At 47.0% G+C, this 15,122-nt stretch overlaps 2 protein-coding genes across 2 annotated transcripts in view; one reads left to right on the top strand and one right to left on the bottom strand.

Moving 5' to 3' along the window:
- The window catches only part of LOC101986833 (E3 ubiquitin-protein ligase TRIM39), a 112,984-nt gene that overhangs the window by 48,458 nt on the left and 49,404 nt on the right, over positions 1-15,122 (bottom strand). The window lies entirely within an intron of this gene.
- Positions 2,261-5,266, top strand: LOC101996017 (HLA class I histocompatibility antigen, A-25 alpha chain-like). Its single transcript, XM_026777862.1, has 6 exons — positions 2,261-2,324; positions 2,538-2,807; positions 3,054-3,329; positions 3,877-4,152; positions 4,278-4,388; positions 5,204-5,266. Exons 1-6 carry the CDS (start codon positions 2,261-2,263, stop codon positions 5,206-5,208), a joined length of 1,002 nt encoding a protein of 333 aa, XP_026633663.1. The 3' UTR covers positions 5,209-5,266.

Below are 15,122 nucleotides of genomic sequence, written 5' to 3'. Positions count from 1 at the left end.
AAAAAAAAAGGTTTCTCTGTGTAGCCCTGTATCCTTTGGAAAGAGCTCAGTAGACCAGGCTGACCTTGAACTAACTGAGATCTCTCGTCTCTCAGTCCAGCTGAGATAAAAGGTGTGAGCCACCACCACCAAATGCTTCTGTTTTTAATTAAGCATTTTTTTTTTTATGGTTGTGCAGCTTCTTGCCAGAGTGGGTGATTGATTAGTGTCCCAAAGATGAGTGAAAGGTGATGGAGAAAATAAAGGCTCGGAATCTTACGGAATTCATGCGTGCTATGCTAAGTCTATTGCCTAGCGTGACAGCTGGAAACGGTGTGGAGTTGTGTGGCCTGGGCTGTGCACAGCTATAGCTCAGAACACCCTGGGCTCTCACGCAGTCTCTTCCCAACTGCTCCCAAATGATTCCTCCTGTTACAATCGCGGTGGTATTTCGGGACTCTGTCTTAATCAGGGCTCTGGCAACTCCTTCTCACAGGGTGGGGATGCTCTATGGACACACGAATTCCCTTTAGGAACTCAGGACATTATTCCTTATTCTGTTTTGTAAAATTTCCTACTTCGCTTTGCTAATATTTTCAGACATGTCTGGTCATCACCCACCACTCCAGACAGTTGATACTGACAAACTGTGTATTCCCTGTGGATTCTAGAGAACCGTAGCTGTGTGTCCTGTTGTCCTGCATCCTGAGGAGGTGGACATCCCAGGCTCCTCTGTTTTCGTTTCTGGCATTTACAGGGAATGTGGCTGCTGTCATTCTCCCCAGGATCACCCCCACTCTCTGACCGCAACATAGATGTGTCTTTCATTGTCCTTTGAGGCCCATAAACCCTTGACTCCAGGAATCTCTATGGTGGTGTCATCTGATGTTTTAGGGTCAAAGCCTGGTTTCTGACAGGTATAATAGGCTAGGGTTGACCATCACAGTAGAATAATTGAACATAATTACAGTGAAAAGGGCAGAGAAAGGAGTTTATTAAATGTGGCCCTCGTGGGAAGAGGCACAAACAGGTCCAGTGACTCACCCTGAGTCCCTGGGTTCATCTCTCGGTCCTGACAACCGAAGTTTGATAAAATTTATTGAAATGTACAAGCACCAAAATGCCTCTAAACTTGGTCAACAGTATTCTACATCTGAAAGTAACATTCCGTCAATACAACATCCACTCAATGAGCAAGACTCTCCAATGACAAGGATGCAGAAAACTATGAAGGATTCAATGATGTTTTGAGTTCCAGAATGTAGGTAGCACCTACGTCAACCTAGTGAAATATCTAAGATAGAAATCTCCAATTAAACTATGCAGCGACCCATGCTTCTATCTCAGTACTCAGTGGGCAGAGGCATGTGGATGTCTTGCAATCCAAGCCAGGCTAAAAAAAAATACCCCACCCCCACCCTGTGTCTGGAGAGATGGCTACACAGTGTAGATCCCTTGCTTCTCTTGAAGAGGACCAGAGTTGGAGTCCCAGAAGTCTGGCTGCTCACAACCTCCTGAGTACCCTACTCCAAAGATTGCAGCACCCTCTTCTGCCTCACGTCAAAATTTCACACAGACATAGACATACAAACAAATACATGAAAAGAAAATAAAAAGAAATATAAAAACATTCTTTCTGTATATTCTGTGAAGCTGCATTTCCTACACTGCACATAAAATTAAAAGGTTAAAGGGGGAATCAAAGGCACTCCATTGGGAAGATGTGGATAAGGACAGGTAGACATGTAAGCATCTATTATTTTTACCATATCGTTGTACTTTGGAAAACAGTTACTTCGTTTCTAGGCATTGTAGTTATATGAGATTTGTTATTAATGTTCACTGAAGTAAATGTCTCAGAATTCTCAGTTCCTAACTTGGTGAACATGGATTGGGAGTCCACACAGGCATGAGTGCCTTTGAGAGACAATCCATTTCTGAGCCTGCATAGACACACACCCTGACATCACCGTGTTTGAGAATAGCCCACTCAACAGACCTTCAGTTTGTCTCACAAGGATGTTGTGAACAGGACCAGGAGGACAAAGATCAGGGTAAGCAACTCACTGCTCCTAGGATACCAGGTCCCCGAGCTGGCTCCGAGCCAGGAAAGCAGGGCCCTAGAGGTTCCTCTAACATGAATTCATCTTCCCATGACCCAATCCCAATGCTCTCTCTCATTACCCTTGGGAATTCTAAGAGAAGCCAATCGGCCTCTTGCACTTTAAGATCATCAGATGAACACAGATTCTAGCGACTCAGTCTCTGCTCTTTAATCAGGATGAGGACCCTTGCATCCCAGACTCTCCTCCTGCTGCTCCTGGTCACCCTGGCTCTGACCAAAGGTGAGGGTGGGAATCTGAAGGGAAAGGACCTAACCTGGGAAAGCAAATGGACTCTACCCTTAGGGGTGCAGGTCCAGAGAAGCCTGTCTCCTCCCTAGCCCAGCCAGAAACTTCAGTTCCCTTTCCCAGTTTGCATCCTGTCCTCAGGGCCTCGGCTGTGGACAGGCATGGACTAAGTGGAGGACAGAGATCTAAAGGCCCCCTTGCACCTAGGTTCATACCGGCTGAGCCATTTCCAAACCCTCCTGACCTGGCCCGGCCTCGTGGAATCCCAGTTCATCTCTGCCAGCTATGTGAACGACACACAATTCATGGGATTCAACAGCAGGGCAGAGAATCTGAGCGTGGAGCACCGGGCACCGTGGGTGGATCAGCAGGAGCCACAGTATTGGTTGGAGGAGACACAGAGCATCTTGCAAGAAAAAAATTTCTTCCAAGAAGTAATGAAGAAAGCGCTCCGCATCTATAACCAGAGCATGTCTGGTAGGTGAACCCCAGTCAGAAATCCCAACCCTCCAGCGCCCTTGTCCCAGTGTGCCGTGTCCAAGGTTTATCCCTGGAAAATGTAACCTGTAGAGGCTAGGCTCCAGAGATCCACGAGACACCAAGAGGGCTTTCTGAGCAGTTTAAGTCCACTTAGAAAGGTCACATGGGAGGGACCGACCCACCAGAGGGCCCCACGAAGGGGCCTGGCCTTGTGGGAGTGGCTGAGAGAGCATGCTTGGCCAGGATATCACACAATCCAGAGGAGGTATGGCTGCATTGTGCTGCCCAGAGGGTACTTCAATCGCGGGTTCCACGAATTAACCTTCGGTGGCCAGGATTACATCGCACTGAACGAGGACCTGTGCACCTGGACCTCGGCATGCAAGGCTGCTAAGAGGATCAGGCAAGAGTGGGAAAGGGCAGGGTTTGCAGAAGAGGTGAAGACTTACTTGAAGGATGAATGCGTTGAGTTGCTCCTGGCACAGCTGCACTACGGGGAGGAGATTTTGCTGAGAACAGGTAAGGACAGATACTGCCCCATCCTGTCCCCTGAGGATTTCTCCTCAGCAGGGAGCAGATGGAATACTAACTTGCATGCAAGGGAGAAGAGGGCTCTCAAGAGGGTTTCCTGATTCCATGAGAGGGAGGGATTCTCTGGAGGACTCAGCCTTCACTCAGGACAGTTAAGTCCTTCGGTTAAGAGCAGTTCCCTTCCATCTGCCTTATGAATTACAACCTCCATCAGGCAGGTTCACTATCCACGCACAGTGACTTTGGAGGTCTGTCCCCAGTGTTTCTGAGTCTTTCGTCTCCATCCAGTCAGAACCAGAAGTCCATGATTCTAGAAGGAGATCCAGAGTCTCCTGCTCTGAGCTGGTTCATGTTGGTTCTGAAACTTTCCAAAGAATAGATTACCCGATCTGTATCCTGAGCTTAGGCTGCAGCGTGGGGTCTGTAAAACCCCTGTAAGCCAACCCTCCCTTCCATTCAACATGAGGAAACACGAGAACTGATGGATCCCCGGGAAGAATGAAAAATGACTGAAGTTTTCAATTATTTCCCTCAGACGCTCCCAAAATCCTTGTAACCCATAAAGTCAGAACTGACAGAAAAATCACCCTGAGGTGCTTGGCCCTGAACTTCTACCCTGCTGAGATCACCCTGACCTGGCAGAGGGATGGGAGCAACCAAACTCTGGATGTAGAGCTGGTGGAGACCAGGCCTGCAGGGGATGGAACCTTCCAGAAGTGGGCAGCTGTGGTGGTGCCTTCTGGGGAGGAGCAGAGATACACATGCCATGTGCACCATGAGGGGCTGCCTGAGCCCCTCACCCTGAGATGGGGTAAGGACTGGGAGTGAGCGCAGAGCCTATTCTCAGAGAGTGGGAGGTTTGGGGAGAACTGGAGCAGGGTCATGGTTGACACCTGGAGGTCAGAGGCCTCACCGTCCCTCCCGTTCTTCTGTCAGAGCCTCCTCAGCCCTCGGTCCCCATCATGCCAATTGTGACTGGCCCGGTCCTTGGAGCTGTGCTGATCGGAGCTGTGGTGACTTCTCTGATGTGGAAGAGGAGGACTAAAGGTAAGAAAAGGACAGGGCCTGAGTTCCTGTCTCTGTGGGTTTATCTAGCCCAAGCTGAGAGTGTTCCCTGCCGCATGAGCGCGCAGTTGCGCCCACACGGTTGCTCGTTCTGTCTTGCGCTGATGCTGACATTAACTCCAGTGTGAAGCATAAGGAAATAATGAACAGATTCGTCCTTGCAGTGGTAGAGGAGGTAGAGATCTGGTCCTCAGCTCTCAGAGGTCAGAGGGGAGGGTCCCTACTAAGGACAGATACGCAGGAGTGCAGTTGGTCCTCTGCAAGGGCAGTCTTCCATCATGTTTCCTGATCTTTCTCTGGATCTCTATTCCCAGTACTGGAAACTTCCCTGAGATAGAGACCAGGATCTTCCTCTAGTCCCTCTAGATCCTGATGTTCGCATGAACTCTAATAAAAGGGATCATTCCCAGGAGTTAAAAAATGAGGCAGCTATGTTCATGCTTGCCAGTCCTTATGCTGGGGGCTCATGCCTGAGACACCTGTGCCAGTATAGACAGGAGCTCATGGAGGTTCTCAGCCAGCTCACACCTCCTCGTTTATTTCATCTCCAGAGGCTTTGATCTGCTCTTGTTTCCCCTTCCACTTGGAGCTAACGTTTTAGGATGTCCAGCCTTCTGTTGCAGCTTTAAAAAGTGACATTTGCAAGGGCCTGGTGTGTGACAGGGAGAGGTCAGAGGAAAGTCCCTGGGGCCTGGGGGCTCTAGGGATTGGGGCCATTTGGATGTGTGATGAGCTGCTCAGAATATCACCGTCTAAGATACTGATCTGAATTTCTTCCTTGGTCTTTTCTCCTACAGGATAGGACAGCTGGACTGAGACTAACAGGATTTAGTCTGTTTTCCCTTTTCCCACTGTGGCCTCAAGAACTGCTGGCTTCGCTTCCTGCATCTGACGGTGACTGGGTCTGTCTCCTGTGAGCGCAGTGTGACCAGGTGATGAGTGCAGCCCCGCCCTGGGCAGCAGTCAGTCCCATCCACACACCGATCATCATTCCTTCCCCAGTCACGGCTGGCAGACCTCCAGCTTGTACTGAGATTTAGTTTTCACTGAGCTACAAGTTATTCCGTTTTCTTGAAACTAAACATTTTTTTTATGGTTGTGTAACTTCTTTCACAGTGGGTATTTGATTAGTGTACTAAAGGTGAGTAAAACTTGGAGAAAATAAAGTCTCAGAATCTTCCAGAATCGTGTGTGCTGTGCTAACTCCATTGCCTCTCTTGAGAGTTGAGGGCTGTGTGGGGACCAGTGAGCCCTGTGTGTGCACTTCTCCTTCACCCTGGGCTTTCACAGAGTCCCTTCCCACCTCTGTCTTCTTGCTAGCTCCTAATCCCTCTCTTTCAATATGCCTGTCCCACCAAGACATGCAGTCAAAGGATCTCAGGTACGTGTAGGGTCTGCCCAGGGTCTGTTCTGTTCTTTATGTTGGCAGTCAGTCTGTTCAGGCTTGAGTCTGTTGTTCCATCAAGAGATGTTTAGATTCCTTGATTTTTCTCAGTTCTGTGATTGAGTCCGGAGTCAATGTCTTCTGTTGTGGACATTGACTGACAGAACTGTGGAGTGTTGCTGTCATTGTCCAACCATGGGTCTCTGTGGTACTCTCACCAAATTTGTCAGAGGCCAAGCCTGGTTTCTGACAGACTAGGGGCTATAACGCGTCAGCAATACCGGCAGGCGGAGTTCTGGCAACAGGACTTTTTGCAAGTTCAGGATCAATTGCCCCTTGTCCTAAATTTCTCCCAACTAGGTGTGTTGCTGTTCTTCCATCCACACAGCTGCCCTCCCCGCAGTTGCCTTACCCTTTATAACCCAGCCTTTTCTGTTACCTGGTCTTTTTTTTTTTTTTACTACTCTCCTGGCCAGTCTCTTGGTCCAGGTAGTTCATCTTGGTCTGCAACTGCTCTGGTCTCTCGCCTTCCACACCCGCCCTCCCATGGCTCAGCCTGGTCCTGCCCACTATGGACTCCCCGCTATGTTCCTGTCTCTGGCTCTGCTCACCCTTTTATCTATAATGCTCTTTCTCCTCCACCGTAGCTGGGAGTATTCATTTCCTTCCTTTTTTTATTTCATCTTTTTTTTTCCCATTCATCTAGTGTCTTAAATGAGTTCTCTCCCAAGGAACTGAGCTGCTACAAGCCAAGCTGCTGGCCTTGCTCTCCTAATGTTTGTAGGGATCATTTCTTTCTGTTGACTTTGTCACCCTACAAATTTGACCCTAGAATCTGCTAGTACAGCTGCTGCTTCCCTCTGCCTTAGCAAACCCTCCATCTCTCCTTGCCTACTCAGTAAGTGTCCTCTCCCTGACTCCTGGGGTCTACGATGCCCTGGGTTACTCACCACAGGGACAACTTTCTGCTCACTAAGACACTTGCCCCCCCCCAACTGGAACCCTCCCTGTCTCCCCAAAGCCTCCCCCAGTACAGATCTGCAGCAGTTTCTCCTCCACCTGCTCTAAGCACCTGTCTCTCCCCTTCTACTGGGTAAGCGGCTCCGAGGAACTCTGCTTTTTCTACTTTTACTACAAAAGCCGCAGTCGTAAGCCAGGAACTCCTTCACTCTCCCTGTCGGCTCTAATCACAAGGACAAGGGTTGCCTTTCTTCTGTGATATGCTGTATTTTTCTCGCTGACAAGCTTCTCAGTCCACGTGGGGAAGCCCAGATTGAAATTCTTGTCACACTCTTACCGGCATTTATTCCCTGTGCAGAGGAAACTCAGGGCATTTCCCCCACACCCTCCAGAGATTGACTAGATCACAGAGCCCTCTGGTGCCACACTTTCTAACTTCAATATAGAAGAGGCAGCCCTCCCAGGTGCCTCCTCCTCCTCCCTACCGTCTTCCTCACTCTTGCTCTCTCTCCCATGCAGCTCCCCACTCACTGGGGATCTAATAGGTCTCCAGACAAGGAAGACAGCTTACCTCGCTACCAGGCTCTGAAAGGAGATAAACTCACCAAACAGATTTCAATAAACTTTTTTACCATTCCTTTATTTAAAGGTATTTGGTTTGCAATGACTGCTCTCATTAGCCAGCCATCTGTGTTCAATGGCTAGAAAGAAAACGTTTAAAGCTTATACAAGCTATGAAGATCTAAGAAGGTGTTTTCAGGTGTGTAAATACAATTTGTAAAGGTGTAAGAAAGTGATTTACAAGCATGTAAAATGAGAAATATTTTAGATTTTCCCCCTGTCTGTGCTATTGTGATATTGAGCTTCAAAAGTTCAGGGTTTTAACTTTGGAGATTTTAAAGTTCTTTGGTTGTCTTCTGCGAGAAGACTTGAAAGTGCTTCTGAAACAAATATCTCTGTCTAATCGGAGCGTTAGTGACCTTAACAGAAGCATTCTGAGTTCCCAGGCTTTTCTATGACTCACAGGCTGAGTCTCTTGCCTTTCTACCATGTGGACTTCAGTGCAGATTATAAACGTGAATAGTGTTAACATATCTAAAACATTCATCTCTTTTTATAAAGTTAAAAGAAATTCTTGTAAGAGTCAGGGAGTGACCACCTCTCACAAGTCAAAGCCCCCCAGATATGGATTCCTGCTTACTAGCAGCCAAAGGCTTCTCCTCTTCTGCCTCTTCTTGAGGGTGGAATCTCTCTCCTCCGCAAACTAACAAGACCATGGGTCTAGATGTTTCAAATGTACACCCAGGATAAAAAACTAAACTAAACTCCTTAGCTTTACCTTCTCTCCGAGGTCTATCCGTCCCAGCAGATTTCACAGCTGCAGACCCTGCAGCAACTCCACAGCTCCAGGTGCTTCCGCAGAATACGCATTCAAGTTGTGGCCTGCATTTCAGCGTTCCTGCCCAACCCCACAAAATGATACTGCAACATCAACAGGAAGTAGTCATAGGAAAGACTTGTTAACAGCAGAAAGGCTGGGATATTAGGTCCCAATTCTCAAATCAGGGCTAAGGGTGAGGTCTGCATTGGACACACAAAAGGTGGACCTGTTTGCCAGGTTCTCCCTGCATCCCTCAGTTTCTAGTTGTTACAGGGTCCTCCCCGCCCTTCTTATCCCCGCCCCTACTGTAAACTTCTCCAGCCTAGGAATTAGACTGTGCTTCCCTCCCCTGATGCCCTTCCTTATGTAATCCAAGCATTTTGGTCTCCTGGTCTCTGCCATCTGCCCTTTGTATGCCTGGCATCTTGGTCTGGCTCAGTCTGGTTGTCTCCTCAACAGACTCTTCCAGACTTCCCTGTTCTCCCGTATATCTACAATAATCTTTCTCCTCCACTGTACCTTTTTCTTTCTGCTTCATTCGAAGCCTAAAGCAGCCTTTCCATGGACTTTGCTTCAGTTCCTGCTGTCAGGTTCCTGTCTTAGTTCCTGCACTAACTTCCTCAGAGATGGAGTGTGACCCGGGCTTGTCAGATGAAAGAAACTCTTTCCTCCTCACTTGGTTTTGACCATGGAGATTTGTCACAGAGACAGAAGAAAGAAGCTAATACAAATTAACTTAGAGCATTTAAGACAACTTCACAGCTACCCTAATATCTTATTTTCAGAGAGCGCACTGTTTTCATTTTTTTAAAAAAAGATTTGTCACAGCAATAGAAAAAGTGAGTAATCCAAATTAACTTAGGGCACATAAGATAACTTCACAAATACCCTAAATTTTCATTTGCAGAAAGTATACCTTTTTCATAATTTTTTTGTTCTTTCTTTATTTGCGTGTATGTTATACATGCCAAAAAAGCGGCAGCATCTGTGGAATCTAAGGGATGACATCAAATCCCAAAGAACTATAAGAACAGGAGTTTGTGAGGGGCCCCTTGAGGAGTTTCTCAAATGAACTCAGGCCACTTGCAAGAGCAGTAAGCACTTTTAATAACCAAGTCTTTTTCCCATTCCAAAGGTAGTGATTTTTGCCTGCTTTTCATGCTGGATCCCAGGAACTGGAGGAGAGCGAGGCGCTTGGCAGATTCTAAAACATTTGCTGAGGAGTAAATCTGAGAAACAGACTTCTTCAAAGTGGAGCCTAGAAAAGGAAAGGTTGATTGTGGAGTTGATGGAGATCTTCTCCTGTATGCCCGTGAGACATCCTGTCCAGCCCAAGTTCCCCCCAGCACGTCTGCTGCTTCCCACTTCCCACACTGCCAAGCTACAGCTACATAGCCATGGGAATTACCCAATGCCACAGCCCCAAACTCCGCCCCCCAGATAAGATCAGAACTAAGGCATGATGTGTGTGTGGACACAGATGCGATAAAGGAAGGGCCACATCTTCACAGGAGCCAAGAAAAGGATAGAGGACAGACACCTACATCCTAAGTCTCGCAGACATGAGACAGTGGCCATTTTAGTCCCAAGATTGACAATATGATATCATTTAGAAGGTTCTCCATGGGTACCCAGAGTATTGTACTTATGTGTAAAGATTACACCAGTGTCTTAGCTGGGAATCACCAGAGTTCTGCAGTAACACATTATCCTTCTCAGCCTCTTCTCCTCCATGTTCACTGGGGACGTGGACTGTATGACCACCGACACAGCAACCAACTCCCATCCTAATTTCCATGGCTCCTTCAGACTCCTGTTTGATGAGATCACCAGTAAACCAAGGCTCATTGCAGGTGGACTGAGCTGGTCAGGAAAGGACCCTGACAGAGCAGTGAAGACATGGCAAGCCCAGACCAGGGACCAGATCTGGTCACTTCAATGATAGACATCGGTCTTTGCTTTCCTTTGCTTCTTTGATTCTGTCAGCCCAAATCAGCACCTGGGCTGGGACTCAAAAGGATGTTGTCAACAGGACAATTACAGGTTTCAGGGTGAGCAACTTGTCCCCAGACACTGGTTTCAGGGTACCAGGGAACAGAGATGGATCTGCAGGGGGGGAAACAGAGTTCTGGAGATTTCTCTCCCAGTCATTAGTCTTTCCAAGACAGTTAGTTTCCTGACACTCCCATTGGATATTCTTAGGGAAGACAGTCAGCCTCATGCCGTACATCAGATTTATAAAGTGAATAAGGAAAGCTCTGCACTCAGTCCTGACCCACGACTTAGGTTGATGATTTATTTAAAAATTATGTACTGGAGGACGTGTGTGGTCTAATGTCTGGGTTGGGAATCCAACTCTGGTCCTTTGCAAGAACTGCAAGTGCTTTTCATTGCTGAGCCATCTCAGCAGCTGTAGGAGGAATATTTTTACTAACCTCTTCAGATAATAGTATTTTTTTTCCAGAGAGGATCTTACTGTGTAAGTCTCCCTGACCTAGAACTTGCTGTGTAAATCAGGCTAGTCAGGAACTCAAAGACATCCCCTGCCTCTTCCTCCTGAATGTTGAAATTAAGGGCATAATAGGGGATGGACTAGAGAGTTAGCTTAGCAGGTAAGAGCACTGGCTGCTCATCAGGCAACCTGCGTTGGATTCCTAGTATCCACAATGCTGGTCACAACTCTCTGTGACTCCGGTCCCAGGGGATTCCATGCCTTCTTCTGGTATGCTCACAGTGCGTAGACATAATACAGTCAAAATACCCATGTACATAATTAATTTCCAGAATATAAGTAACAACTGTTTAAACCTAGTCAAGTATCAAGGATGAAAATCCCCAGTGAGCCCAGTACTCTTGGAACAAAGGCAGGTGGATATCTGTGACCTCCGGGCCAACTTCAAAAAACATAGTTTGCTGAGCCAGGCGGTGGTGGCACACGCCTTTAATCCTAGCACTCGGGAGGCAGAGGCAGGCGGATCTCTGTGAGTTCAAGGCTAGCCTGGTCTACAAGAGCTAGTTCCAGGACAGGAACCAAAAACTACAGAGAAACCCTGTCTCGAAAAATCAAAAAAAAAAACAAACCCAAAAAACAAAAAACCCCACATAGTTTGCTACATCCATGTTCATAGGAGAATCATGTTCATTGAGTTCATCTGGCTATTAAATTTTATTTTCAAAATTAGAATATTATTGACCAAGTTCATCAGTGTGCATAGATCTGGATGAATCTCTCTCCTGAATGATGGGTAGAGATTGAGGACAGGGTGGTTCCTTATTTACTTTGCCAATCTCTTCAGCATGAAGCTGACTGGCTCCTGTAGGAATTCCCTCTCTCGGAGTGACAGAGACTTGACGTGTCATGGAAAGATTAACTAGTGGGAGGGGAATTTCCAGTGCCCAGCTTCCCCACTGCAGATCCAACTCTGGACCACGGTATCCAGGAAGCAGTGTCTGGGGACAAGCTGCTTACCGTGATACCCGTAATCGTCTTGTTGACAACAGGCGTTTGAGTCTTCGCCCAGATGCTGATCTGTCTGACAGAATTAAGGGAAGAAAGGAGAGTGAAGAACTACGTCTTTCACTGAAGCGTCAGAGGCTCTAGTTCCTGATCTGGGGTTCCCATGGCCTCCCTGTTATGTTGTGGTCCTTTCCCCGCCAGCTCAGGCCACCTCCAGTAAGACCGGGATTCCCGGTGCTCTTATCCCACAGGAGCCTGGGGGCGGCAAGGAAATTAAAATGGGCGTTTTCTCATGAAACCAGGCTAATCCCTCCACAGACCCCTAAACCAGGCTAATCCCTCCACAGACCCCTAAACCAGGCATAGAGCACAATACCCTGAACACCTGTGGGGGATTTTATACGCACATGATATCACTCTGCTAGGGAGTGTAATGACTCCCGTTTCCCTTCTCTCAAATTTAGGTCCCAGGTGTCCTTCCTAATACACTGTTTTTGAATCCTATATCGATGTGGCCTCCCCTGCCTCACCTGTGTCCACAGAGCCATCACACCTTAGTTATGATCTTATCTTGGTGGCAGAGTTTGGAGCTGTTGCACGGGGCAAGTCACATGACCACATACCTGTGTCTAGGGCAGGGTAGGACTTGAGGAGCTGCAGGCACGCCTGATGGGGAATGTTGGCAGATGTTCCTCATTCATTCCCAGTCCCTCAGACCTGAAATAACAACACAGAAACTGTATTAATTAAAATGCTGCTTTGCCTGTTAGCTTAGGTATATTCCTGGCTAGCTCTTAATGTCTTAAATTAACCATTTCTGTTAATCTGTGTATCGCCATGTGGCTGTGGTTTACTGGGTAAAGTTCTGGTGTCTGTTTCCTTCGGCAGATACATGGCATCTCTCTGACTCTGCCTACTCTCTCCTCCTCCATCTGCTTTGAATTCCCGCCTTGCTCCATTCTGCGCTGCAATAGGCCCAAAGTAGCTTCTTTATTAACCAATGGGAATAAAGCATATTCACAGCATACAGAGGGGAATCCCACATCACCTCCCCTTTGCTGTGTAAATAAAAGGGAAGGTTTTTAACTTTAATGTAGTAAAATTACATATAAAAAACAGGTATCAATCAAGAATTACAGTTATATTAATATCTATCTTTTATCATAACTAAGGAAAACTATATCTATTCTTCAACTCCATCAAAGATCCCAAAGTATATAATATTACCTAAGTGAACAGGCGGTGCATTGTAAGCAACTTCTAAAAATCTAGAATTGACAGAGACATCCGGCTGCCTGGACAGTCACCCAGATTTCCTCTGTACCATTGTAGCATCCATCCTCATCCTACAGTCACAATATGGATGGCAGACTTCTCCATGAAGCAGGAAATTTAAAGATCTCTTACGCCTTGTACTGGCAAAGTTCATCAGTTGCTTTCTTCCGTGTCCTGGAAACCGTCTGGCAGTTCTCTCATGAAGTAGGAGCCATGAAAGACGGTCTCACCTTTATGCAAGTTCAGCAGCCATTTTTTCTGTGGGTCCTGCATGTCCAGTTCATAGAAAATAATATTAAGAAGTCCAGGAAGAACGGTTTCTTGTCCAAATGGCTAACCAACTCCATAAGGAGCTTCTTCAATGCCCATCATCCTCTTGAAGGAGATTGGCCCTGCCAGGAGCAGATGTGTCTCATTGCCATGAAAAGTCTAAGTTCTTAAAACATTTTAAATGCCATATTTTGTTAGTCTTTGAAAGGTTTGGAGAATACCTATCCATCTGAAATATATTTCTGTACACTTAGAAAACCTAACTAATATGACTACAAGCGTGACTATTATAGATGACTATCTATTAAGCTATATTTCTTATTTACACAATATATTTTTAAATGAACTGCCCAAACACAACACCTTAATCAAGAGCATAAATATACCTATAAAACTGACCTTAAATTTGTATGAATAAACCAAGGTCCATACCAATACAAAGTATTCATCTCTATATCACATCCCCCTTTAAATGTAAGCAAACATTTATAAACAATCACTTAGGGAATTTGGGTATAGTTCTCTTCAAAACGCTTTCTGCTTTTTGTTGGGTAAAGTATTTTTGGGTGTTCATGGAGATCTTTTTCAGGGTCTTGGTCCATCAAACCACACCAACCCGGAAGGAATCCACAGGTCCTCATCTTTTATGGAAACAAAAGCAGAACTCCTTTTCCAAAGCAACATCTCCTTAGACCCAAATTTTGACTCTGCAGAGTGTCGTCTCTTCCGTGGGCTCCCAGGCCAGATGAGGGACAGCAGAGCATTGCTCTGACCCTGGACATCTCTCAGGGAGCAAGGCAGGAGCGGGACCACTCCCTACCCAAACCAGGGCTTGGCCCTTTCCACGTGGTAGAGACAAGGCCATGCCATGATGAAGTCAGTGCAGCTTCTTCATAGCAGAGAGCTGGCTCCTCAGAAATCATGGGACTGGCGGTCTGGCTGACATGCCTGGAAAGTCCCGACCTCCACCGTGGCACTTCTTCCCTGCACTTCCTCCGGAGCCCTTGGTATTTGAATTAGTGCAGCATCAACATTTGCCTGTCTTCAGTCAGGTCCACTTATGCAGATTCGGTGCGTCTCCTCCCTTCTTCTTTAGTCCTCTCCCCCTGACGAGAGCTATATAAACTGACCCTATTGCTCTAATGGACAGGAAAGAAGCTGGGCTGCCCTCCAGCACAGTCTCCACACCACTGCCCTGAAATGCTGCACCCTGGAGCTCCTCTGCTCCCTGAGACCCCAGCACATGGAACAGGAGACCCACACTCTTCCTCTTCATATCACACATCTGCTCAGGACTGGATGGCAGTTTTTTCCCGTTGGCAGTTTTCTCATCATTGCTACAAGGAACCGCAGCTCAATAGGTGTCAGTTAGATCTGTATTCAATGCGGAACCTAACTCTCCACACTAGGCAGCATCTGCATGAATGAAGCCTCAGTTCGGTGCGTCTGTGACAGTTGTAACACCAGATCCTCACACTGAGCTCAGTATTGCTGGGTCCTGATGTCTTCCATGAGGGTGTGTGTGTGTGTGAAAAGGCATGACATCAATGACCACAGATGCTGGGAGCCAGGTAGAAAGTTTACAGCAGACTCATAAGTTCCTTATTTACACTCCCCGCACCCAGGCGGTCTGACCCATTGACAGCTGACATTTCATGCTTGTCTCTCATTGGCTAGGCACATCAGGATCTCTGACAGCGCCTGTTGCTAGGCACTCAGGAAACACTACTTGGTTACTCCTTATTGGCGAGGCACTGACAGGACCTTTGAGAGCTCCAGGCAGACTCCAGGTTGGCTCCTTTTGGCCTGGTATCCTTAGCTTCCTACAGCTCAGGATCTGAATTTCCTCATAGAGCTGCCCTCCTTCCCTCCTCTCCCATAGCTGGCCCTCCTGAGCTACACTCTACCCCTTCCAGGAAAGATATTCCCTCACTTGGGGATTGCAGTTTCAACCAAATGAAATTAGTATCTGCTCTTCTTTTTTTTTTT

This window comes from Microtus ochrogaster, unplaced genomic scaffold, assembly GCF_000317375.1.
Source record: "Microtus ochrogaster isolate Prairie Vole_2 unplaced genomic scaffold, MicOch1.0 UNK87, whole genome shotgun sequence".
Classification (NCBI taxonomy): domain Eukaryota; kingdom Metazoa; phylum Chordata; class Mammalia; order Rodentia; family Cricetidae; genus Microtus; species Microtus ochrogaster.
The sequence above is the reverse complement of the archived record's forward strand: the minus strand, read 5'-3'. Positions and strand labels throughout refer to the sequence as shown.